This window comes from Equus quagga, chromosome 3 (genome assembly GCF_021613505.1).
Source record: "Equus quagga isolate Etosha38 chromosome 3, UCLA_HA_Equagga_1.0, whole genome shotgun sequence".
Classification (NCBI taxonomy): domain Eukaryota; kingdom Metazoa; phylum Chordata; class Mammalia; order Perissodactyla; family Equidae; genus Equus; species Equus quagga.
The window spans coordinates 64,387,110-64,412,144 of NC_060269.1; the positions used below are offsets into that span (position 1 = coordinate 64,387,110).

At 51.1% G+C, this 25,035-nt stretch overlaps 1 protein-coding gene across 6 annotated transcripts in view; it reads right to left on the minus strand.

Moving 5' to 3' along the window:
• The window catches only part of PTK2B (protein tyrosine kinase 2 beta), a 123,092-nt gene that overhangs the window by 12,171 nt on the left and 85,886 nt on the right, over nucleotides 1-25,035 (minus strand). For 3 of the 6 annotated variants that reach the window (XM_046655946.1, XM_046655942.1, XM_046655944.1), the window contains exons 3-22: nucleotides 23,887-24,065; nucleotides 23,273-23,360; nucleotides 21,979-22,058; nucleotides 14,649-14,711; nucleotides 14,404-14,458; nucleotides 13,815-13,955; nucleotides 13,348-13,422; nucleotides 12,584-12,685; nucleotides 11,709-11,826; nucleotides 11,068-11,107; nucleotides 10,583-10,629; nucleotides 9,617-9,667; nucleotides 9,037-9,134; nucleotides 8,188-8,272; nucleotides 7,851-7,951; nucleotides 7,433-7,548; nucleotides 5,779-5,879; nucleotides 5,501-5,590; nucleotides 4,393-4,597; nucleotides 1,051-1,159 (exon numbers count right to left, since the gene is read on the minus strand). In XM_046655946.1, the coding sequence (XP_046511902.1) occupies nucleotides 1,051-1,159; nucleotides 4,393-4,597; nucleotides 5,501-5,590; nucleotides 5,779-5,879; nucleotides 7,433-7,548; nucleotides 7,851-7,951; nucleotides 8,188-8,272; nucleotides 9,037-9,134; nucleotides 9,617-9,667; nucleotides 10,583-10,629; nucleotides 11,068-11,107; nucleotides 11,709-11,826; nucleotides 12,584-12,685; nucleotides 13,348-13,422; nucleotides 13,815-13,955; nucleotides 14,404-14,458; nucleotides 14,649-14,711; nucleotides 21,979-22,058; nucleotides 23,273-23,360; nucleotides 23,887-24,065 (1,944 nt within the window). Of the gene's footprint in view, nucleotides 1-1,050; nucleotides 1,160-4,392; nucleotides 4,598-5,500; nucleotides 5,591-5,778; nucleotides 5,880-7,432; nucleotides 7,549-7,850; nucleotides 7,952-8,187; nucleotides 8,273-9,036; nucleotides 9,135-9,616; nucleotides 9,668-10,582; nucleotides 10,630-11,067; nucleotides 11,108-11,708; nucleotides 11,827-12,583; nucleotides 12,686-13,347; nucleotides 13,423-13,814; nucleotides 13,956-14,403; nucleotides 14,459-14,648; nucleotides 14,712-19,452; nucleotides 19,593-21,978; nucleotides 22,059-23,272; nucleotides 23,361-23,886; nucleotides 24,067-25,035 lie in introns of those variants that run through there. The other 3 variants (XM_046655947.1, XM_046655945.1, XM_046655948.1) reach the window with 3 other exon arrangements.

A 25,035-nucleotide genomic window follows, 5' to 3' on the forward strand; every position in this document is an offset into this window, starting at 1 on the left:
ACTGGAGGGGTTCCCAGTCTCTGTGTGTGTAACCTTCCTAGATGTGGGGGCACCTGCCAAGCCACCCGTCGACAGCCATGGACATTCAGAGACAGGAGGTCACTGAGGGCTCAGGCACTCACAGCAGCTTCCTGGAGGAGATGACAACTGAGCGGGGCCCTGAGTGAGGGAAGGAACTGGGGCATGCTAGGCAGGGGGGTCAGTGAGGAAGGGCCCTGGACCAGATAGGGCTTTGTTATGGATTGAATGTCTGTGTCCCTCCAAATGCGTATGTTGCAACCCTAACTCTCAATGTGATGATATTTGCAGGGGGGCATTTGGGAGGTAAGTAGGGTTAGACGAGGTCATGAGGGTGGGACCCTTATGATGGGATTAGTGTTCTTATTAGAAGAAGAGACACCAGAGCTGTCACTCTCTCTGCCATGTGAGGACACAGCAAGAAGGCAGCCATCTGCAAGCCAGGAAGAGAGCCCTCATCAGACACTGAATCTGCCAGCACCTTGATCTTGGGCTTCCTGGCGTCCACAACTGCCTGCTGTTTAAGCCACTCAGTTTATGGTGTCTTGTTACAGCACCCGAGCAGACTAAAACACGAACGGTCCCTCAAAACCCGCCCACCTAATGGATGGCGGTGGAGCACTGGCTCCCGAGCCCAGAGATGCCATGGAGGGTATGGACCCAGAGGTTGGACCTAAGGGACCCAAGGACACTCCCAATCATGTGCCCTCAGGGGGATCTCATTTGTTCCTAAAACCACCAGAAAGAAAAGTGCTCCAGCCTCTTGAGGGAAATGTTTGCAGGGTGATTTCCTGCCTCAGCTGCCCCACAAGGTGTCTGCTCTCTTGCTGTCTCATATTCCGCCTGCCAGGGCACCAATGTGAGGGGCTGAGCTCAGTGCTGACGGGCGGTTGGGCTGAAGGGCTGAGAGGACTGTGGGGGCACATCCTCCCTATGCTGGGAAGGGAAGTCACAGTCAGGCCAGGAACGAACCAGTTGGGGCCCCAGCTCTGCTGTGACCCACAGGACTGGCGAGGCCAGGGCTTGGCTTACCTTGGGTGGGGGTTCCTGGAGGGCTGTGGGCTCCAAGATTTTGGGAGGTCGATAGCGAGCATTCCTCTCCTGCTCTGTGTCGATGTCTTTCTCCATCTGATAAACGTCACTGCCAAGGAGTCAGGTCAGACAAGGAGAGAGAAACAAAGTCAAAAATACTCCTGGGGGGGCTGGGCTGGTGGCATAATGGTTAAGTTTGTGCAGTCTGCTTTGGTGGCCCAGGATTCATGAGTTTGGATCCTGGGCACAGACCTACACACTTCTCAACAAGCCAGCTGTGGCAGCATCCTACATACAAAATGGAGGAAGACTGGCACAGATGTTAGCTTAGCAACAGTCTTCCTCCAGCAAAAGAGGAAGATTGGCAACAGATGTTAGCTCAGGGCCAATCTTCCTCACAAAAACAAAAAAACCCAAAAAACCTCCTGGCGGCTCCTCTCTGCCTTTCACCAAAGCCCTGAGAGGCCCAGAGAGGCCTGGAGGAGGACCGCTGAATCCAATTTCTATCTCCTCTGCAGAGTGGGCTGGGGAGACCCGTCTGAGATAGGTGGGGATATGGAACCTGAGGTCACTCCCACACTGAGGTTGGGAGGATCACAGGAATGGATCCACTGTGGGAAAACATCCTTGGAGAGCCAGTCCCAGCCCAAAATGGCAGTGGAAGCGTGTCTCCAGCTCACCTCCCCACGCCTCTTGCATCCCTGTGCCTCCTGTTGGCACTGACCCCTCACATAGATTTCTAAGGTCCCAGACAACTTCACGACCGAGGCCTGTGTTCTCCATCTCCCGTTTCTCACTAAACATCCCCCCAATGCACTCCTGGTGTGTGCTCATGGGAAAAGGCTGTGGACTCCCCGCCAGGTTAGCTATGGGGATTCTCGCCCTTCTTACCCAATCCAGTGGTTCCCAACCTGGGAATCACCAACCCCAGAGGACTCCGGACTGACTGCAGGGGTCCATGAATTCACATGTTCATCTGTGCACCAAGGATGGTCTGTAGACCAAGTATTACGGACTGGGGAAATAAATTTCTGGGCCCAAGATGGAGGTGCTCCTGTCTGGGTGCCACGTGAGCAAACTGAAACTTAGAGAACTTTGGTGTCCTTCTAGAGGCTCTGCTTGACCAGAAACACAGTCCGCCCAGTCAGCACATCCCAAACGCCAAGCTGACTCTGGGCTCTATACATGCTTCCTTGTTCCTCATTCACTTTCTATTTTTCTCTTCCTTCTTCCTTCTTTACCCTAAAAGAGCTTTCTGCCTTTGACTCCATTTTGCCGTTTTCTGGACCATTGGGAATGGAGACTGCCCGCTCCAAGAAGTGTTAAATAAAATGTGTTTGTATCACCCAGATTGTCTTCTTTAATCATTTTTAAGAGTACTACTAAATATGCAATATTTGGTAATGTGTTTTCAGATGTATATACATTATACTGCGTGTAATAACAAATTCATTATATAGTTTACTCCATTTTGTCATCAATAGATTCTAAAAGTGTAACTATTGTTACATGGAGGAATTCTCAAAATTTGATATTACAAGGGCCCTACTTACCCCAAAAGATTGGGAAACACTCATCTACTATTTTCTTAACTCTAATGGGCGACTGTCAGGCTGTGGTTTGAGGGAGGCATCCTGGGGTCCCTGGGTCTTTGGGATCCTTCAGATCACACCTGAAAAGTCTGCTCCCAACTCCATCCACGTGAGGGGTGGGCCCGGTGCCTCTAAGGGGGCATGCCTCTCCGCTGTGGGAGAGACCCCTGTCCCAGCTCCTCATGGTTCTCAACCCCAAGAGTGAATTAAGACCCCCACCCTCATCACCCAGAGCTTTAGCCCTCTCAGCTACACCTTTCGAATACTTTTCTCCTGGAACCCTCTGACTTCTCTAATCTCTCTTATAAGGGACCCACAGATGAGTCTAGAATTAATCAGGAGTGTTAGTGGAGGGATAGACAGCAACAGAGGGGCCTTTTAAGCTGGAGGTCTTGCAGACTGTGCTGGAGCCCCTGCTCCTACGAATCAATGCAGTGCCCTTCCCTCTGTCCCAGCCTGGGCCTTCCCAGCTTCCTCCCTGGGGGACCTCCCCCAAGGCAGTTTCCAGCAGCTATTTTCTTGTCCTAAAAAAAGGCCAGCATGTTGACTACAGTGTTTAAAGCTGCCGTATTGAACATTAACCGAGCGCTAGATGTCCTAAAGCAGGATCAGCAACTTAGGGCCCACAGGACACATCAGCCCTGTCTATTTTTGTAAGGCCCCAAACTAAAGATGGTTTTTGTGTTTTAACAACAGAAAACAATGCAAAGAAGAAAATATTTTGTGATGTGAAAATTAGATGAAACTCAAATTTCAGTGTCCACAAATAAAGGTTATGGAAACCCAGCTACCACACTCATTTATGCATTGCCTAGGGGGCCTTTCGAGTTCCAGCATCCGAGCTGAATAGTTTCCACAGAGGTGGTATGGCCTGCAAAGCCCAGAATATTTACTATCTGGCTCTTTACAGAAAAAGTGTGCTGACCGCTGCCCTAAAGGACCCCAAAAGAAGTAAGACCACCCAAAGAGGAACTGACAGCAGGCAGGCCACCAAGGAAACAGGGGGACCCTCTAAAATGTACTTGGACAGCACCCCTCACTTGGGACCTCTCAGTCCCCAGGGAATAATGGCTCTTGGGCAGCTGAGATGGGTCAGACCCTCAGGCCACCGAGGCTCTATTCAGAAGGGCGAGGTGACCTGGGTCACTGTCTTAACGGTCAAAAGCCCCTCCCTTCCCTGCTGTCTGAGAAGAACGACCAATGGCGGCAGGAGAGGCAAAAGGTGCTGCTGGGAAAGCCGGTCCTGCGCCCAGGTCAGCACCTGTCAGATGCGCCCCCTCACCGCTGCAAAGAGCACAGCACTTCAGTGCTTTCCCTTCAAACCTAAAACACACTTCTAAGCGCATGCTAGGAGCCAGGCGCTGGGCTCGGGGGCGGGGCCGCCGGCCGCGCGGGCTCACCCAGGCTCGCCATGCCTGAGTTCCCGTCTGTGGTGAACTCGGTTTCCAGCTTCCGTCCCCGGTGGAGCTACCGAGCCTCCGTAACAGGCGGCACGTGCTGCTGCTGGGAGCATCGGCTCACCCGCCCGGACTCCTGGCTCGGTGCTGGTCAGAGGGCAGGCCCCACCCGTCCCCGCCGCGGGGAGTCGCCAGCTCTGCGCCTGACTTCTCTCGCCCGTAAGGTGGGGACGAGGACACTGGCCACATCTTGTTTAGGAGGTACGTTGCGAACCTGTAGGCGCTGCCGCAGAGGAGCCTCGCGTTCCGGGGGCCCTGTTCCCACCGCCCCTGACCCCTCGCTCTGTGCTCACCTGAGGCTGCACACGAGCTCGGTAAAGCGGGGCCGCTCGCTGGGGTCGTAGTCCCAGCAGCGGGTCATGAGGGTGTAGAGAATAGGCGGGCAGAGGTCGGGCTTGGGCAGCCGGTCCCCCTTCTCCAGCACCCCGATGACATCCTTGTTCTCCAGCCAGAAGAAGGGCTGCTTCCCAAAGCTCAGGATCTCCCACATGCACACGGCTAAGGGCAGGAGGGGAGGGTCAGGACCTGCTCTGGGGGGAACTTGTGCCTGGAGAGGCCAGTCGGCCCTCCCCAGGAACAACCCCATGGCAGTCAGTACTCAGTCCCTGCTGGGAGGAGCTCCCATCTTCCCCACCCCGCCTCTAGCATCCCTGGGATCTTGCCCACCATGGCGGTCCACCGAGGGACCCATCACCTGCATCTGTAAGTGAACCATGGCCCCCCCTCCAGACCCCAGACCCCTTCCACGTGGGGCTATTAGATCCACGGGATGAGGAGGGGGCAGTCAAAGGCACGTTGTTGGGACCACCAGTGCCTTCTCTTAGGAGGCAGTGAAGCCTCTATCAGAAAGCCGGAGTGGAACACCAGCACCAACACTTGCTGCCTGTGTTATCACGGGCAAGCCCCTATTCACCTTAGCCTCAGTTTCCTTATCTGGAAAACGGGAATAATAATAACGAGATTTGACTGGGTCAGCCTGGAGAACCGAGAGAGATAATCCACATGGCTGTGTGTCCCATCAGGGGCTGTCTGTCCATCACTTGGCTTTGTTATCACCTCTCCCCACATCTCCTTCTCAGAGCAAACCTCAGTGTTTCCTTTGAGGGTCCCCTCCCGGGTGTCCCCACATTAGTCCCTGGGGCTGGTTGGTGGAGCACACATTTGTCTCAAGAACCTGTTCTAGGAAGATTAACCAAGACTGCCCCGGCTGGCCCTTAGCCCGTATCACCCTCAACCCACCACTGGCCTCCCCACTTTTGGAACTTCTCTGTGACTGCAGCAAACAGAACCCTTGCAGCCCAGGGTGCGGGTCCAGACCCCCGCTCCCTGCAGCCCCTCTTAGCCTGGTCACGGAGGCGAGAATTGAAGGCCTTCTCCACGCCTTCCCGAGACTCCACTCACCAAACATCCAGACGTCGCTGGCCGTCGTGAAGCGGCGGAAGTTAATGGACTCGGGGGCCATCCATTTGATGGGGAGCCGAGTCACAGAGGCTTTGGGTGGACAAAGAGGTTGACAGGAGATATTTTGGGAAGAAAGATCCAGAATTATCCAGAAATACAGCCTATTCTCCAGAGACCCGAGGACCTATGGACCCTTGACCAGAGACTTTCCTCTGGCATTTTGGCTGCAGTGACCCCTCCAGGGGCAAAGCAGAGGCAGAAATGCTGCCCCCCCTCACCTTTGTAATACTCTTCGTCCTCAATGTATCGGGAGAGGCCAAAGTCCCCCAGCTTCACACAGTTAGCAGAGGCCACCAGGATATTTCGGACAGCGATGTCCCTGGAAGAAAGATGCAAAGACGAGGGTGAGGCGGTTCAGAATGCTTCAGAGAGACAGACAGACAGACACATGGACAGAGAGACAAAGGAGAAGAGTGCTGGCCAGGGACCCAGTCTCCGGAGCAGAGCTAGGCAGCTTCTGTGGGCCACCCGTTCTCTGACCCAGAGAGTGGTCTTGCTGCAGCCCAGCTCAGGTGGGAGCCCGGGCTGGCCCTCCAACCCCCCGACACACGAGGCCCTTGGCCATCTTCCAGCTCGTGCTGAGCTCTATCTCCCGTTTGCAATTCCACAGGACTGAGAGGCTTTTGTGGCAGCTACAGCAGCAGCGGCTATAGCTAATGCCCCTAGGGCACTAGGATTGCCGGAAGCACCACGTGCTTCCCAGACCCTGAGTCGTGACATGGAGACCCCGGAGCCCCTGGTTCAGAGGAGAGCCTGGGCACAGGGACCTGAAGGAAGCTGCGCAGAAGGTTCCTGGTGCGAACCAGGGTCGGCCCAGGCAGCCTAACTCCAGACTGAGCTCTCACTCCCAGGGTGCATGCACTGACTCAATTTACCTCATGTTCCTGGCCTCACTTCTAACCCCAAGTGGTTCGTCTGCTTGCTTCTCACAGGCAGGCTCCACACCCTATCATTTGTCTTTATTATTGAAAAGATGACTTCATAGCACGACCACAACGTCACACAGACAAACAGGAACAAATCTATTGTCCCACTACCTTTGCCCCAAGAAGATTCATGTCTCACCCTCCTGCCAGAGGGGAAGCATCACAGGAAAGGGATTTTTGTCTGTTTTGATTGTGACTTTCTCCCAGAGCCCAGGAGAGCACCTGGAGGCACAGGGTAGGAGTTCTCTAATATTTGTTGAATGAGTGAATGAATGAATGAATGAATGCTTATATCCTCCAACATTGCTTTGCATAGTATCATCCAAGAAGGCCACATATCAGATGTCAGCGGTGTTGGTATGAAGAATTCACCCGCCCACCCCAGTACTCTGAGAGCAGCCCCCGGTCTCCTGCCGGGCAACACGTCCCCCCATGGTAGGAGCCTCCTTTGGAACAAAGCCAGGTGGAGAAGGGGCCAGTTCCACAGCCAAACGGAGGATTGGACTTGGCAACCCGTGGGTGCTGGGTATCAGGGGAGTGCTAGTTGCACAGGCTGGAAGGGCCCAGACCCCAGGATCTTCCCAGTGTGGCCCTGGCCAAGTCCCTCCTGCCTGAGCCTGTGCCACCAAACAAGCGAGTCAGAGGAGAGCCAGCTCAGAGTGATCAGAGAACCAATCTCTCAGAACCCACAGGGAAGTGGGCTAGCATGCACTGACTTATAATCAGATATCTAGGACTTGAGATTCACTCTTAATAACAATCCTGTGAGGTATATATCACTATTTCCACTTTTCAGATGAGGAGATAGTTCACAGAAGGTGCTCAAGTTGTCACATTAGGCAGGACCAATGCTGGGGATTTAACACAGGCCTGTGCAACTCCAAAGGCCGCTTTACCCCGACCTCTCCAGGATCAGATGAGGGGCCCGGCTTCCTCCCCAGCCCACCTGTGCACGCAGTTGATGCTCTCCAGGTAGGCCATGGCCTTGCAAATCTGCAGTGAGTACAGGACGAGAGTGAGTACCTTCAGGGAGTTCTTGTTCCGCTCCAGGTAGTGGCCCAGCTGTGGGAAGGGGGAAGGTGCCATCAGGACCCTGGCTTGGCCTCAGCATGAGCCAGGGAGCCAGGCCGCAGGCAGCCACCGGCCCTTCTTTGGAGGCACAGGGGCGGGAGGGTGAACCCAGGCTGGAGAGACCTTCCAGCAATTTCCTCTACAAAAGGTCTCTGGGTTGTTTCAGCTGAATACAGAAGTCAGGAAGCTGCGAGTTAAGGGCCCCTCCACTCTAAATGCATCCCACCTGGAGGCCCTGCCCAACTGTGGCCCAGCTGTCATCGCAGGGTTCCCCTTCTGTCACCTCAGCTCACCTCCCCGAAGGGATACAGTTCCATGATGATCCAGGTGGGCTCCTCTTCGATGATGCCGATAAGCTTCACAATGTGCGGGTGGTCGAGGTTCTTCATGATCACTGAAATTGGGGACAAGAGGGATGGGCTGGGGTGGCTCTCAGGTCCCATCTGGGAAATGTGCTTGGCCGCCCCACTGGGAGAAACGGGACGTGAAAGCCCTCCTCTGCATGTGGGTCCCAGCGCTGTTCACAGCCTCCCTTCCTGGGTTCCGGGCGCCCTCCTGTTTTGGAGGTCTGTGAGTCTCAGTGGTCTTTCCCAGCTCACAGGACCGTGCCCCTCCCCAGGGGACACCCACCTGCCTCACTCATGAACTTCTCCTTGTTGTCGAGAGTGCAGTCCTTCTTGCAGGTCTTCACAGCCACACTGATTTTCTCCCCTTTCTGCAACGAGAGCATGTTCCGTGTCCCTTGGTCCAGCCCGGTGCCCAAAAGAGAGCGGCCCCTTCGCCGCATCACACGGTCTTCCCACAGGCTTGGCTGCCGGCCAAGGGAGGCCTGGTGACATCTGCACAGCACATTTCTCCCCCTTCCTTCCTCTTTCCTCTTCTTCCCATTTCTAGCCTCCCTCCACCTCTTCCCCACTGCCTTTCGAGACAAGGTCAGATAACTCAAGCCCCTGGTGGTCCAGATGAGGACACTGAGGTTGAGGGGCCAGGGATCTGCACAGCATTAGTGGCCTTGTCTGGAGCACGTGCAGAGCCATCATCGGATGTGGCTCCAGGTCTCTTTCTCTCTCTTTGTGATTGGTTTTTACATTTTTGCGGGCCCCTTCCTTCAGCTCTGCTTTTCCCCCAGGCCTGGCAGAAGTATAACCACACAGGCGAGCCTCGTCCCGCCCCCTCAGCGGCCTCGTGACCAACTCTGGCCTCAGATCCCACCCCTCCTTTTCTCAGAACCACATTCTCCCGCCAAGAGTCAATCGTTGCTCTCCAGACACCGGCTCTATTTTGACCCTGGTATTGCTCTTCTTCTTAGAAATGACTCCCATTTCCATTACTCCCTTGGTATTTCATGAATAGTGCAAGTGCCAAGTGGATGAAGATCCACACAGCATGGCAGCTGCCTCCACCTCTAGAAAATTCAAGCTCCTCTCTCATCTTACAGGAAAGGAGAAAGGGAGTGTCAGGAAAGACTCCGGAACTCACGTGATTTGTGTAGACACCTTCGTAGACCTCCCCAAAAAAGCCTTCACCAAGAATGCGACTCAGAACCACATCTTCCCGGGCGATGCCATACTGTGGGCCTGCACAGATGGAGAAAGCAGACAGTCCAAGAGCGTTGAAACCGGCTGGCACCCCTGGGAATCTGAGCATCTACAGGTCCTAATGCCAGCCTTGGTTCCCCTCCTGCCCAGGTGTTACCGGATCCCCCAACAACACCTCAGCCAAGATCCAGGGGCTAGGCTGGGAAAGGGAGTCTAGAAGGCTCCATTGTTGCAGACCTAGGGAAAAACCATTGCCCTGTTCCCTCTGAAGGCTGGGTGCCATGTCCATGCTCTTAAGATCCCCCCACACACCACAGGCACACGAAAGGTCAAAGTGTGGGCATACAAAGAATGATCTTGGCTTTCATACCAAAGGTGCCTCACTCAGGTTTGTCCCTGTATCAGGCACACATGGGAGAAGAAGGAAGGAAAGAAAGTCCCCCTGTGGTGTCACATGCATCTGCACAATGTTACTACACAGGGCCCTGGCTGTGGCCAACATGGTGGGGTCAAGGATCTACCTCCCGGCCTTCGCAGGGTCTCGTCTGGAATCTCTGCATAGATGTCTGATTCTGTAATGACAGAAAGAGGGCATCCCTTGGGCAAGATTCCCCCAGCGGGCACCATCAGGAACCAGGCATGTGGCTCCCACGTGCAGGCCAGTGCAATCAAGGCTGACATCACTGGGGTGGATGGGGAAGCCAGATGAGAGCCGGGGCTGCTGTCCCTGGGTTCACAGTGGCCACAGAGCCTAGGCTACCTCCACTTGAGTCCCTGCTCGATACTGCCTGATTGTGTTATTTAGGGCAAGTTGGTTAGTCTCCCTTAATCTCAGATTCCCTTTCTGTGAAATGAATGTTTCTGGGGAATGTCGTAAAAACCAAATAAAATAATACTTGTGATGTATTTAACACTGTCACGGACTGAATGTTTGTGTCTCCCCTGAATTAAGATGTTGAAACTCTGACCCCCAAAATGTGATGGTATTTGGAGGTGGGGCCTTTGGGAGGTGATTAGGTTGAGATGAGGTCATGGGGCTGGGGCCCCCATGAGGGGATTAGTGCCCTTATAACAAGAAGAAGAGAGACCAGAGGTCTCCATCTCTCTACCCTGTGAGGACACACAGAAGGTGGCCATCTGCAAGCCAGGAAGAGGGCCCTCACCAGGACCCGACCACGCTGGCACCTTGATCTCAGACCTTTCAGTCTCCACAACTGTGAGAAACAATGTCTGTCCTTTAAGCCACCCACTCAGCCTGTGGTATTTTGTTATGGCAGCCTGAGCTGACTGAGACAAACATGGTGTCCTGTATTAACTGTTCGATACATGTTAGCTATTATGATTAATAATATTTTAAGCCATCATTGAGAGGTCATAGGGAAAGTTCATTTTTCTGTAACTTCAAGGGAATCCTTGACGATGTCACAAGAGCAGGTGGAAGAGAGTCCTCTGGGTGCAGGAGGAAGATGGCAGGCGGGCAGGCTCACCTATGCTACAGCTTTCTGAGAGGCGGGACCGCTGAGTCTCCAGGTTCCTGTAGGAGGAGACGGGAGGGCAGGAGCCAAGTGAGCTCAGAGCCTGGCAACGCTCCCCCAGGGCAGCCTCCGCCCACCCTCTCCCACCCACCGTGCCTGGAGGGCGGGCTGCACTGTGCCCCCTGCCTGTCTGGAGGAGCAGCCTGTCCTGATGGCAACAACATGGAAGCATGGCCCAGGCTGTGGGGGGCAGGAGGGAGAGGACAGCAGCAGTGCCCCCTAAGATGATGCCAAGGGCACAAATTCTCTGCAAGAATTTACTGGGAGAAGTTTATTGGTGAGAAATCACCACTTGTGAAATACTGGGGTTCCAGTGTTCTCCCCTGGGGCCCGGAAACCAGAAACTACGGGGGAGAGGCTCCCTGTTTGTTCTGCCTTCTCTGGGGCAGACATAGACTGAGCCCAGGGGCTGTTCCCGGCCTTCCAGTTGTACTCACAGCACCGGGATCTGGGGCAGGCTGTTCCGCTTCTCACCATCTGGGGAGAGGGGAGGAAGAGGCGGAGCTGGGACACAGGGTCCTGGAGGGATGACTCACCCCACTGCCCCAAGGAGCCAACACCAGGGAGCCCCCTCCCTGCTACTCTGTGCTCTCTGACAGTCAGAGTAGAGCTGGGTCGGCTTTGGCCTGAACTGGAATCCTCTTTGTAGAAGAAATTCTTGGGCTTCCTCTTGACACATCCACATGTTCCAGCCCTCTGGACTTCCGGGAAGCTCCCTCCTTCCTGATCCCACCCACCAAACAGACACACCCACAGGGGAGGGACCAGTCATGTTCTAGCAATAGCTCTGATCTTCCGGGGACTGCAAAGCCCTCTTCTCCAGGAGCTGGCACCCATGTCACCCTCGGCTAGCAGGGCCAGGGGAGACAGACAGGGCCGAGGCCTGGAGCTGAGGACCCGGGATAGGACCTCGGGGAGCCTTGTGTCAGGTGGGGCTGGGTGAGCACCTCCCCACACTTCCAAACCTCTTCATTCATACATTGGTCAATGGCTTAGCTTCTCCCACTCTGCCTCAGGGCTTGGCTCAGCTGTGCTGCCACCTGCCATCGGGCCATTTTACCTTTGAGTGGAAACGCACCTTTCTTGGGATGAATGATGAGAGAGCCTTTGTGCTCCCCCTGCAGCCGGCAGTAACCGTCTATGAGGTCAGCCATGTTCTCAGCCTCTGCCAGAGAGGAGGTTTTGATGGACAAGGACTGCAGAGAAGAGACCGGCCAAGGATGAGACCCCAGAGCCTTGGCTAGAGTCTACCCCACAGGACTGCAGAAGACACTGCACATTCAGAAGGAGCAGGACTCTGCCACCCACCCACTTCCCCGAATCCATCAGCTCCCTCCTGTGGGGCTTTGCTTGCATTCTCTATAGCCACCAGGGGGCGCTCTTGTCATCCCTCCCACTGACGGTCCCTAAACGCTAGGAAGGCCAGCTCCAGGTCTGACTTGTTTTGGTCTCTGAGTGCATACACAGCACAATGCCTTGTACCCTCTAGCTGCTCAAACTGAGAAAAGGGAAGAGGGAGGGAGTGAGGCAGGGGACAGATAGATGACGGAGAGATGGACAATCTGTTTGCAGTCTGAGGTCTCTCTTATTCTTCCACCCATAAAAAGCCCCGGGTCCCTGAGGTCCTGATTCTGAGTCATTGTTCACTTGTTAAAAGTTAGGCCTATGATTTATACCTTGATTTCTGGTCACCTTGACCCCTCCAAGAATCTCCCCCAAGAACTTCTTTCTTAACATATTTTTAAATAACTTTGCTTCCTGATATGTTTTCCTTATAATTTATCATCACCCTAGTATTTTGTCTAAGAACTAGGTGCAGTTTTCCGAACAAGATCCCAGAAGCCAGGGAGGCCCTGGCCTCCTGTCTGCCCTGGCCAGGCTGGCCTGAGCAAGAACCCCACCTTGCAGCTGCACCCCGTTGTTTCAGAACTTCAGGTGCCCAGAGATGCTCACCTGGGGGGCGCCTTCAATGCCCAACTGCAGTACCGCCTGGCCCTCCTCCAGGGGCAGGCACCTGATGGACTTGATCTGCTTGAACTCGGCCAGGCAGGTGGGCTGTAGGAAAAGAGGGGGGCCCTTCAGACCATCCTAGTGCTGGCATCAGGCCATGCAGACTGGTCAGTATGGGGGGCGTTGTAAGGAAGAACTGGGAACTGGGAGTCTTTCAGGGGGGTGAAGAGAGAATCAATGACTATTAAGGCTAGAAGGATCATTGAGTCCAAGCTCCTCACTTTGCAGAAAAGAAAATGAGTCTGGAGAGAGCCAGGACTTGCCCAACGTCATATGCCGAGCTGGTGGCAGAGCCAGGACTAGACCCAGGTCTTCCGACTCCCAGGGGGATGATCACCCCATTTTGCCAGTGAAAGGGCAACTCTTTCCTCCGAGCCAGAAGAGCAATAATAGTGCTGCTCCCCACAAACCATCCCCACACCCCAGCCTCCATGCAAGGGATAGTCACAGGGAAGTGAAGAACCATCTGTCCCCATGCTGTTATCTATCCCAAACATTGTCTATAGCTACTCATACCAAGGCTCTCTGCTCTCAGCTACGGGGCAGGAAGAACTGACCAGGCAGGCCAGGGTGGGAGGCAGAAGAAGGAGAAGACAGCTTCGCCTGGGACTGGGCAGGGCCTCCCACCCTGCCCTGCCCCCCTCCCCGCCCCCCCCGCCCCCCCCAGCCCCGCCGCCCGTCCCCTACTCCGCCCCGTCTCTCTCTACCTTTGTATCTTGGCTTGTCAGCTGGCGGATGCCTTTCGGGCCGATGACCAGGTCCACAGTAATGTTCCAACCTTGCTGGAATAAAAGGAGAGAGGAAACTGTGGCCCCAGCTCTGCACTCCCCATACTTCAGAAACTTGAAAAGAAGCTCACTAAGTTAGACACAGGCCACTGTCTCCTGGGCTCTCAGCTCCTTCTATCCTTAACCCCTTAGCATACAGATTACCCCCTGCTCAATACCCTGCCCACTCTGCGCCCTATCCAGAGTTGGAGCCAAGATTTCAGTTCCCTTCCTCGGGCAAGTGGATTAACGTTAATTGCATTTTAGGGCCCATCAGTGAGGCCGTGCTGCTTGTGAACCTACAAGCAAGCAGAGCCCCTTCCCAGCCCCCAAGTAGGCCTCATGGCCCCCTTTCTCAAGAGGCCAGGAATTCAGGTCAGGGGAGAGTGAGGAGGGCATGTCATTACAATGAGTTCACAGCGATAGGTCTCCTGGTCGATGTTGGCAAAGCCCGCGAGGGTGTTGAAGAACTTCATGACGCACTCCTCCTCCCTGAGCGAGGCGTACTGCTGGAACGTCTGCTGGATCATCTTCCGGAACTGCTTGGGCTGTGGGAGATGGTTAGTGGTGAGTGGGGCCTTGCTCCTCCAGGGGCTCTGATCCCTTCCTTAGGATCTCACGGAAAGCCTGCCTCTGCTGCAGGACAGTTCCCATGCCTCTGCCACAAGGGCAGCAGCAATCTGTTACTTAAAGCTGCAAACTATTGTCTCAAGGGAGGCTCCCCACGGCCCTGAGAGGGAGGCAGGGGAGGGAGCATCCCCAGGGCTCAGTCCACAAAGTTAACTGGCCTCCAATGTGGAACTGGAGCCAGGCTTCCTGATCCCCAGCCACAGGAAGGGCCCACTGGATGCATTTAATGGTCCCATGTCCAGATGACCCAAGGCAGCATGGACACCGTGGCTGCCCTGAGTACCCTCAGCCCAGTCCTTTTAGCTCCAGTCCTGGGGACCAGCATGAGGGGGTCTTTCTGGGCCCCTCGCCCACTGGTTTCCTCACCTTTAAGTTCTCTTGCATCTGCTTTGGGAAAAACAGGTCCAGTCCCACTTCCTTCCTGGAAGAAGGAGAAAAAAAGCAGCATTTGACTCTCCCTCATCCCCAACCCAGGACTTCTGGCCAATCAGAGAGAGTGAGAAGGTTTGAGGACCGGGAGAAGGGCCTGCCAGGCTCTGGTCTGGGGCAAGTAGGAAAAGCCAGGCAGCAGGAAAAGCAGGGAGGAGAGGCAGGGTGGTCCCAGGACTTACTCTAGGAGTTCGAAGTTGGACTTTTTGTCGAGTGCATTGTGGGGCATGTCCTTGAAGAACCTCCTGGAGAGAAAGAAGTCATGGAAAGGCTGATGGCTGGAGAATGAAGCCATCAGAGCTGGATCACTCAATGCCCACACGTTGGCCTAGAAGCCCCCTTTCTCTGCCAGATGTGGGAACCATGGGGAGAGAGAAAGTTAGGAGAGTCAAAAATTTCGATATTTAGAAAAACATGAAGAAGAGGAAAACCTGCAAATTTCATTCCTAGGAAAGACTCCAGCCCTATGCTCTGGGAGGCCCAGCTCTGGGACTTGAGCAGAGGAGGAAACAGCAGTTCTATCTGTGGCCTTTGAAAACAAATGACCCAAGGCAGCCAACATTCAAGCTGTCAGCTTAAAAACACCCACCTCCACCTTTAGGCTCTAGGTTCCCTTTGTGATTTCTTTTTCCCTCATTTCCTGTCTCTGAAATAGTATATGTGTGTATGTTGTGTGTTCATGTAAATAATTGTTAAATGTAGTACATATGAAAACTTTATAACTTATGGAACAAAAGAAGAAAAAAAAATAATCCATAATCCTACTACCGGGAATGACAACTATTAATTTTTTAAATACATATTCTTTAAGTCTCATTTCCCCTTAAAATGTGTGTCTTGGTGGAGATTTTTATGTACTATTTATTTATAGCAATTGTTGTTTAAGTAGAGACTAAATAGCCAATGTCCTCACTTGTGTCATCCTCCCTTCCCTTCCTGGATCACTGTGGATTACTGTGTCTAGTAATTTCTGCCACCATTGCAGACATTGTCATACTCTTGATCTTAGATTACAGTAACTCACTGTTCCTTTAGCCCAGGTCTCCTTAAACACACCTGGGAACAGTTTCATGCTACTGATACTATAAGCAGAAAGGCACATAACTTATGATTCAAAAGCAATGAATTTAGACAATTCACTATGATTAAAAAATAGACCACTCTTCTCCCAGCCCCCAACACACACACACACACCAGCTCATCATCCTCTATTACAGGTACTCCAACTGCTTCACTCAGATGAGAAAAAGAGATGCAAAGTCAGAATAAGAAAGAAAAGAACAGCTTTGTGGTACAAGGGGCACAATAAGACAAGTGGTTCTTTCTAGCCGGGGTAAGCCAAGTTCTTTCAAATGCCAGTAGTTGGAATGGAGGGAAAGAAAAACATAAAAAGTCTCATATAAAATTTCTCTTATAGAATCAAGGAAGAGCACATTAAAATGAGTATTAAGGACTAATAATATTTAATGACAGCTCAGTAAACATTGGTGGATTATATTTTATAATATTGAAATGAATTTGTAGCCTATTTCTTTTCAAGAAAAGATGTAAGGATATGAAGTTTTCATATTTAAATAAAATTGGGCTAGAGAGAAATCAGGCAATGAGATAAATGAGACAAAGAATGTGTCAAACCTGGGGTTGGTTGTCCTGGAAGCAGGGTAGCAGACCTCATTAAGTGCATAATTCATCAAGAGGAAACATTTACAATAACATGGGCATTTCATTTCTTAAATTAAAAAGTTTGCAAACCAATGATTAAAGGAAAACTAATATTTGCAATATTCGTTTTACCAAAAAAATGAGAAGCCAATTTTATATGGTTTTCTTTGTCCTGTTGCAATTTTGGTAAACACCAATAGTATAACGTTGAAGCACAATTCAGTAAAGGTGATTGTTGGAGGGCCTAACTAAATGTGGTTTGAGTATATGGCCTACCAATGGTCTAATTCAGTGGTTTTCAACCAGAGCCAATTTTGCATCTCTTTCCCCAGCCTGGAAACATTTGGTAATGTCTGGAGATCTTTTGGTTGTCACACCTGGTTGGGAAGAGCGGTGGTCCTACCAGCATCTAATGTGTAGAGTTCAGGACCAGGGATGCTGCTAAATATCCTACAGTGCACAGGATGGCCCCCTGCAACAAAGAATTATCCAGTCCCAAATGTCCCTATTGCTGAGGTTGAGAAGCCCTAGGAGCTTGATCCAAGGAGAGAACTTAGGAAACTAGGAAGAGTGGCTCTCCCTAATTCTACTTCTTGCTATTGGGTGTGTGACAGAGCGGGACCACAGACGCTCCTTGAGAGGGAGTATTCTGGCTGATTAAGGACAGATCTGTGCTTTGGAAGCCAGACAACAGGTAAGCAGGGAGGACATTCAGTTATAGGACATGAGAAGCCTCTCCAGGATTCTCCCCTGAATAGCAGATCTTCCTCCTCCTCCTTCCGCCTGAAGGCTGCTTGCAGTGAAGACCCAGAATTTCCACATGGTCAATCGTGGCAGCTTTAGAAAGTTTACCGAGCCAGTGGTGCCTGCTTGCCCTCCCATTCCTAGAAAGCCTCCGAGCACGCCTGGGCGGTGTTGATTACAGGCAGCGTGGCCATCCGCAATTCCCGTTAGGTTGAGTGAGCTGCAAAATGTACTGCCAGGTAACAGAAGAAATTGGCTTGCCGTATGCGATTATTTCATTCTAACAGAATAAATGTTGGCAGATGTCCTCCAGGGAAGAGGATTTTATGTCTTTCCGGGTTATCCGTTCATCTAAGTATGTACTGGGCTCTCATTATGTGCCAAGCGGAGGCAGCACCAACCCCAACTTCAAGGATCCAATAGGATTTCAGAATCCAGTGCCTAAGAGCCAATCAGTTCCGGACAGCGTGATGCATCCGCACAGCGCGCTGGTGTAGAGCAGCACAGGTGGGCGGGGCGTAGGGAAGGGACGGCTTCCAGAGGGAGAGACCTTTGAGTTGGTTCTGCAGGGAGAGCCTGTGGCCATACTGCTTATTATCAACACTTGACAGGCGTGCTCTGAGGTTTTCTGTGAATGCAGAGGGTAAGCAGGCAACACTGGCTGAGTAAACTTTCAAAAGCTGCCAAAATAAAGAAGAGTTTACTAGGCTGAAAAGGGGAACAAGAAGCGTGTGCCAGACAGAGGGGATTGAGATCCGCTTCCCCGCCCCAGACCACAGCGGTCTCAGTGTCACTCCTGGTTTATGACAATTGTTGAATGAATGAGTGAATGACTGAGCTTTGAGACTAGGGATGGCTGAAAGAATTCTGAGACTGGGATATTTAAATAAGTCTTAGTAAAAAAAACATTGGGATAGGCTAAATGGAAGGGTAAAAAAATTTTGAAATGAACAATGAGGAATGAAAATACATGAAAAATAATAGCAATTTGAGAATGATTAAAGAGGTCTTGAATGGAAAAATGCTTTATTAGGAAAAAGGAAGCTCAGGTAATATACCTAAGTCATCCCAACCTCTTGAAATCCAGCTGGCCCAACTCACTCCCTAAGTCACTGATTGCCCTTCCCTCATGCTCCGAAGTTCAGTTGTTGTGGTACCTTTGACAAAGGTGCCTAATCGCTCAAGTGTGTCATGATCTGTGTGTTTCTAACGTTTGGAGCAGTTGAACATATTGGGATGTCCAGGAGAAACAGTCACTACTGCTTATCAGATGTATTGCTCTTCCCAGAGATGGAGCTTCACAATCTTCTGTGCTGAGCCCCATCTCAGCTGCTGTCAATGAGCACCCGATGATCCCCAACCTGCCCCAACTGCCATCGTTGAACCAGGCTGCACCTGCTGCTGCTGGGAGCGCCCTTTAGTGCCTAGCTGGTTCTCCCCAGCCCAGGTCTGCCATTTTGACTGGCTAACGCCAGGTGGACAGGGGGCGCCTATGGGAAGGCACAAGCATACCCAGGTAAGGACAGCAGAAAGCAAAGAAATACCTATGCGAAATCCAGTTTTGTGTTTTTCTTCCAAAAAGCAATCAAAATATTAACTCATCACCAACACTTATAAATTAACTGTGAGACAAAATGCCTTTTGAAGCAAGCTGAGTGCTCTTTCTCTAAACCCTATTTATCAGTTACTACTTAACTATTATTGGGTTACACATTCACTCTGAGTTTTAGGTCAGAGCTTTCTGGGGCTCTGCTGGGGGTGGGCAATGGTCTCGGCCGTCTCAGGTGAAGGGGAGGGTATTTGGTTCCTTGTATGGGGCAAGTACTAATTTCTAGCATGTGGATCATGATTTCACATTTTTAACTTATAGGGGGACATGCAGATAAAATAATGTATTTGGCATTTGTAAAGCCCCTCCAATAAATCAATACAAAATTAATTGGGTATGATTGCAACAATGTGACATTCCGGAAAAGGCAAAACTATGAAGACAGTAAAAAGATCAGTGGTTGCCAGGGGTTGGGGGGGAGGAGGGATGAGTAGGTGGAGAACAGAGGATTTTTAGGGCAGTGAAACTGTCCTATATGATACTATAATGGTGGACACATGTCATTATATACTTGTCACAACCCATAGAATGCACAACATCAGGAGTGAACCCTAATGGAAACCATGGACTCTGGGTGACACTGATGTACCAATGCAGGTTTATCGACTGTAGCCAATGGACCACTCTGGTGGGGATGTTGATAGTGGGGGAGGCTGTGCATGTGTGGGGGCAGAGGGTCAATGGGAAATCTCTGTACCTTCCACTCAATTTTGCTATGACCCTAAAACTCCTCTAGAAAATAAAGCCTATTAAAAATAAATAAATAAAAATACTAAATAAGAGTATAGAGAAAAAAATAATTAGTACAAATAATGAATAACTGTTGAATAGCTCTGTCCCTATCATTTTCCTAAGTACATTAAATACATTGACTCTTTCATCCCTCATAACAATCCCGTAAGTTGCTACTATTGTTATCATTCCATTTTACAGATGAAGGCACTGAGGCACAGAGAGGTTAAGTGACTTGCCCAGTAAATGGAAGACCCAGATGCAGCTCCAGGCAGCCCAGTCAGACCCTTTGCTGTTCAGTGTTATGCTCAATTGCTCCTCCATATGAACTGAGTCCATCGAGGATTCATCTTGCTAACCTCCTATCTTGTGCACATATCATACTTCTTTTTTAGCCAGGAAAGAATACGTTTACTTTTCTGGAGACACCATATATCTGTAGGCAGGTGACACAGGCAATGATGTTAAGAAGACATCAGAAACTTTTCAGGAAAAAAGGCACAGCCCTGGAAAATTCTGCATTATGCTTTGATTTTCAGAAATGTATCTATCTCTTTTGGTGAGAAACAGTCATAACTTGACTTTAAAATAGTCCATGACAATGTATAGCTTTGTATTCAACTTTAAAAATTATGGGCTTGAAAATCTTCTATTAAGCATACGAAATAGGCGTTTCCCACATCCTCCCTCTAACATCATATAACCTAGACCTCAAAGGTCAACCCACAAGAAAAGGAAGATTTATCTGACTTTCTTCTGCAGACTCGGGAGCCCTGAAACAATGCGTCTCTGTCATAAAACAAGCTGGCTTTTGGAATAATCCCGAGTTGACAAGACAGCAGACGCCACAGACTGTCTGCTCCTGACAAGACTCTAAACGGAGCCATGTCTGATGACCCACTGGGTCCTCCAGAGCATTTAACACAGTGTTTGGTGCAAAGTAATAATAGTTATTATTATTATGACCAATAATAGTTTGGCAATGATTTGAGGAAATAAGAACATGATCTAGAATGCTAATAGGTCTTCTCTATGCCACTATTTTACCACTATAAGTGATGATATTTTGACAGGTGACTTAAATGATTGGAGTTTCAAGGCAATACTAGAGTCCTAGGTCTGAGATCCATGAATAAAAGGGAAAGGGAAGCTTCTGAAACTAAGTTCCGAGGGCAGAGGAGACTGTGAGATGCGATGCAGGTTAAAGGAGATGCAGTGGTCCTGGAAGGCATAAATAAGAGGACACATGTAGTAAAGTAAGCTTCCCAGACAGCCCCTGATCCACAAGCACACAACTCCCAGGACCACCACTGACTGCGGCAAGGTGGTCTGTCCTCCAACTGCATCACGGGCTGCAGATGTCCTCTGCTCAGAGGACTCCAGTGTTCCTTTGCTAAGACAGAGTCACCAAGTGGGAAAGCAGTGAGGAGCCCTCCAAGGCTGTCCTTGACTTATTCTGTCACAAAAGTGGGAGCCTCCCTTTCCCATCCCATGGCCCTCCCTGGGGACCTCCCAGCAATATCTCTTAGACCCAGGAGTTCTAGGAGACAGAACTCCTCAGTGACCTCCAACTCTGCAGAGCAACAGCAGAGTTCTACTCTCTATAACTTTAAGGTCACAGACAGGGTCAGGACTCACCCTGGGACCACCGTTCCAGCAACCCAGAAGTAATCCTTCCTGAAAGTTTCCCTGACCATGGTCCTGAAAGTCCTTCCATCAACTCATAGGAGGACACCTGTATCTAAATCCCCTGGGGCGCTTGTCAAAAAACGTGTATCCTAAAGTCACCGGCTCGACTAACTCGGTTTCCAAGGGAGGGGCTAGGGAACCTCTAGTTTAATAAGATCCCAGGTGATTATGACTCGCAACCAGATTTTGGAACCACTGTTCTAAGACAGAGAAAAGGTACAGAAAAGGTGATGGGAGGTTGCAAAGGGCGGGTTGATGTTGAGGGATGGCGAAACTGAATGGCACTGCTTTGGGCAAGAAAGTGCTAGAGCACAGGTCTGGCATCACCCCCCTCCACCACAAATGCTCCCGAAAGCCAAGAATGAGGCCTCTTTCTAGGACTGTCACTCAAAGTCTTCCACCATCAGCTCTAAATTACCTCCCCAAGCTCATCCCCCACCATCCTTCAGTCTGTTCTTTTCCTTCCACTGAGCCTTGAGCCCAGAATGCACACTCCCCCACCTCCAACTCCCCATTATCTACCCAGGGAAATTTTCCTCCTTCCTGGAGCAGTTCAAACCCCCTCTTCCCAATGCCCTCAGGCAGGATCAATGGCTCCTATATGTATGTCTGTTTGGCACATTTTCATTCTGCCTTGTACTATGATCAATTATACACACACTGTCACCTCCAAAACACCGTAAGTTTGAAGGCATCTCTGGATGATTTGCTAATTCCATACTGTAATTAGTGCCTATTGGAGGTAGAGACAGCAGTGAACAATACAGATGGAAATCCCAACATTCGAATGTCTTCCAGAGCCTCGCCTAGTGCTCAAAGAAACCTTAACTGAATCTCTTGAATGGCAGAGAGATGGAAAAAGCAGGCAGCCTGGAGAAAAGAGCACGGTATCCACAGGAAGACAGGAGACATTAACCAGAGAGGGAGCTGGCACTTCTATCATCAGGGCCTTCTCCTCTGTCACCATCACTTGTCCCCTTCCAGCTCTCACACACCCCCTCTTGCTTCCCACCCTGCAGGAGAGTTGGAGCAGGCCAAGAGCCTAGCACAGGAGGGGAGGCCTAGAGGCCACATACCTGAGCTCCAGGCAGCCCAGCTGTAGGGCCATGCCCTCGCTGACCTTGCTGGCGTAGCGCTGCATGTAGTCATTCCGGAGCTGGTGGGGAGGAAGGCCAAGGTTCAGATCCACCCCTCATTGTTCATTTCTCTGAGCAGAGGCCCCAGGAGACGGCGGGTGCCTCAAACACCATCCTGCCGCCCTAAGCTCTCTCTCATGCACCCCACCACACGCAAATGTGGATGGGAAGATGGAGAGCAGAAGTGGGGAGGCTTGCCCTCCGGTCTGCCTCTGCTGCCCTCCAGAGCCCCAGGCAGGGCCCATCATGCCTCCACATGCCGTGGCCTTCAGGTTTTTGAGGTACTTTCAGACATGTCCTCTCACAGCTCTGTGAGGCAGGAGTTCAGAATCCCCTCCCCGACCCTCACTCTGGAGATAAGGAAACTGAGATTTTTGGGAGGGGTCAGGAATTTATGCAAAGCCTTGTTGGTAAGTAGTGACAGATGTCATCTACTGTACAAGAAAAGTCTGGCTTGGTCTCCAGCAAACCAGGAGGGAGACGCAGGAGGGAGCTAAGAGCATAACGATGGCGGCTCACACTGACTCGGCTTTCCCTCCGTGTCAGGTCCTGTGCACTTTATGTGCATCATAGCCAGGGATGTGTTGGAGCAGATAGAAACAGCTTATGAATGCCAGTTATTAAATTTTCCGAAATTTCGGCAGCTGATTGACGTCATATTGTTAGTTTGAAATAGGCCATGGTGGGAGTACTTACACCGTGGAAACTGACATGTGCTACAAATCAGGGATTTTTTCTTCAGAGAGCTGTTTTACTAGCACACTACTAATGATAGCATATGATCCTCACAACAACCCTATAAAGTAGGTAATATTAATATCATCCCCATTTTATAGAAAAGGAAACAGCTTCACGCAGGTCAATTAGGTTGCTGGGGATGCCAGGTCAGTAGGTGGCACAGCTGGGCTGAAACCAGCTGTGTGAGATGGCAGAGCCTGTGTGCTAAAACCGCCACCTTCTCTTTGGACCTGCTCTGACTGCTTCAGCAGCCAGGTCTCCTGGGCAGTAAACAGCCACTAGGAAAGTCCAAGAGGAGCTATGCATATGGGTGGGGTGAGCCAGCACTCAATTATCTGTGAGAGAAGCAGGGTTGGACAGCTGACCAGGGACCACAGAATGTCCCCAAGAGAAGTTTCCTGGACTGGGGTCTCCAAAATCTGGGCTTTGTCTTTCCTGTTCCCTAGGAGAGGTTGTGTAATATGACCCTGGGGACAGGAAGATAAAGTACTTTTACCTGTTGGTAAAAATAAAGCAGTGTGGTCCTATCTTCTTTCAGGCTCTCCATGAAGTCCTCGGGCAAGTAGCGGATTTGAAGGTCATACCTGGGACAGGAAATTCAGACTCTGGTTGACACAGGGAAGCTGGTCAAGCAAAGGGCTGCCCATGGGGCTCCTGGCCACCGACTTAGCACTTGCTCCTTCTCTCCCTCCTCTGTGGGTGGGTGGAGGATCATGGAAGACAGAGGGGAGGCCCACAGGGGGTGATCAGTGCTAGTCGTGACTCTCCATCTCTTCTTCCTTATGGCAGCTGTTTTCCTTAGGTTCACAAACCAGCCTTTGGCCTGGCTCTCCATCTTCCCACCCTTCTGTTCCTCCTCCATAGCACCAACAGCATCCTGATTGGGGACGTTCCTGGGTATCTACCCTGAGAAGCGGATGTGCTGTGAGCCTATGTTAGGCCTTGGCAAATACATCCATTGGATGTTGCAGGAGGACTAAACATAAAATGCCAATCAGATTTTCCAGAATGTTCTCAGAGGTTGGGAAGTGCTTCAAGGAAGGACCTCCCAGGGCCTCCCCACTCCCTACTCATCTCCCCCCATTTAAGAGCCCAGGGCTCCTCTCCTACCTCCACTCGGCTTCCATGTGTAGACACTCATACTTGTCCTGCACCTCACCCACCGTCATCTGCGGGTGCAGCCAGTGGATCTCATCCGACTTCATGTGCTTCAGCCTCAGCCCATAGCACTCAGCCAGCTGGATGTTGGGCCCGATCCGCCCACTCAGCAGGATGGAGGCAATGACCTCCTACAGAGGAGAAGAGAGGGATATGACTCAGGGGTGCCCCACGGTCCTCATGCAGCCCCCGAGAGTGTGATTCTCTAGGGTGGGGTTCCACCTTAATGTTTTATTTATCTCTGATTCTCTAGCACTTAGTACAAGGCTTAGAGTATAGTGGGCTCTATCTGATGAATGAACAAATTGGCAAAACAAGACAGAGACAGAGGAACTGAGAGGGGAGAGCAGAAGTGAAGGAAAAGATGCAGCGAGGCAAAGACCTTGAATTCTGTGCTTCTGCATTTCATTCCCACTAAACCCAATTAATAATTACTGAGCACCTGTCATGTAAAAAGCACCCTTTGAATGGTTTCCAGTTTAGCCATCATTATTGAGGGTCTGTAGCAGGCACTTTGAATTGAATCTACACACAGGGAAGTAGATGTTATATCCCCATCTGGCTGATGAGGAAACTCATGTAGGTTACTCAGCTCATGGAATTAAGCTGGGATTTTGAACTCTGGGCTGGTGGTCTCTGAGGATTTTTACTCGGCTAAGCTGCTTCGTGGGATAGTGGAACTGAGCAAGACAGAAGGACAGGACTCATATTAAGGGATTAAGTGGCACAGTTCCCACATAAGAAACATGGCCACAGGAAATAGAGTGTTGACAAGAAATTAGGTGTCTTCCTTATTCCCGCTTTCTTGCTGACCAGAGGTGAGCCTGCCCCACAGCCTGATGCCATGGCTTCCTGGCCTAGAGCCAGAGCTGGATTAAGAGGAGGCCCGTTGGGCAGCTGCCTGGAGGCCCATTTATAAGGCCCTGCCTGGTTCTGAGTCACACTGGTTCCAGTTTAACTCAGGTTTCTCATGCAATTCCACACATAACTGGTGAACCGAGCCCACTCCCGATGGAGTAGAGAGTACCCTCAAAGGCAAACTTAAACACTCGCAGGCACCGGCCCAACTCTGTTGAGCATCTCTGCAGTGTGCATGCCACC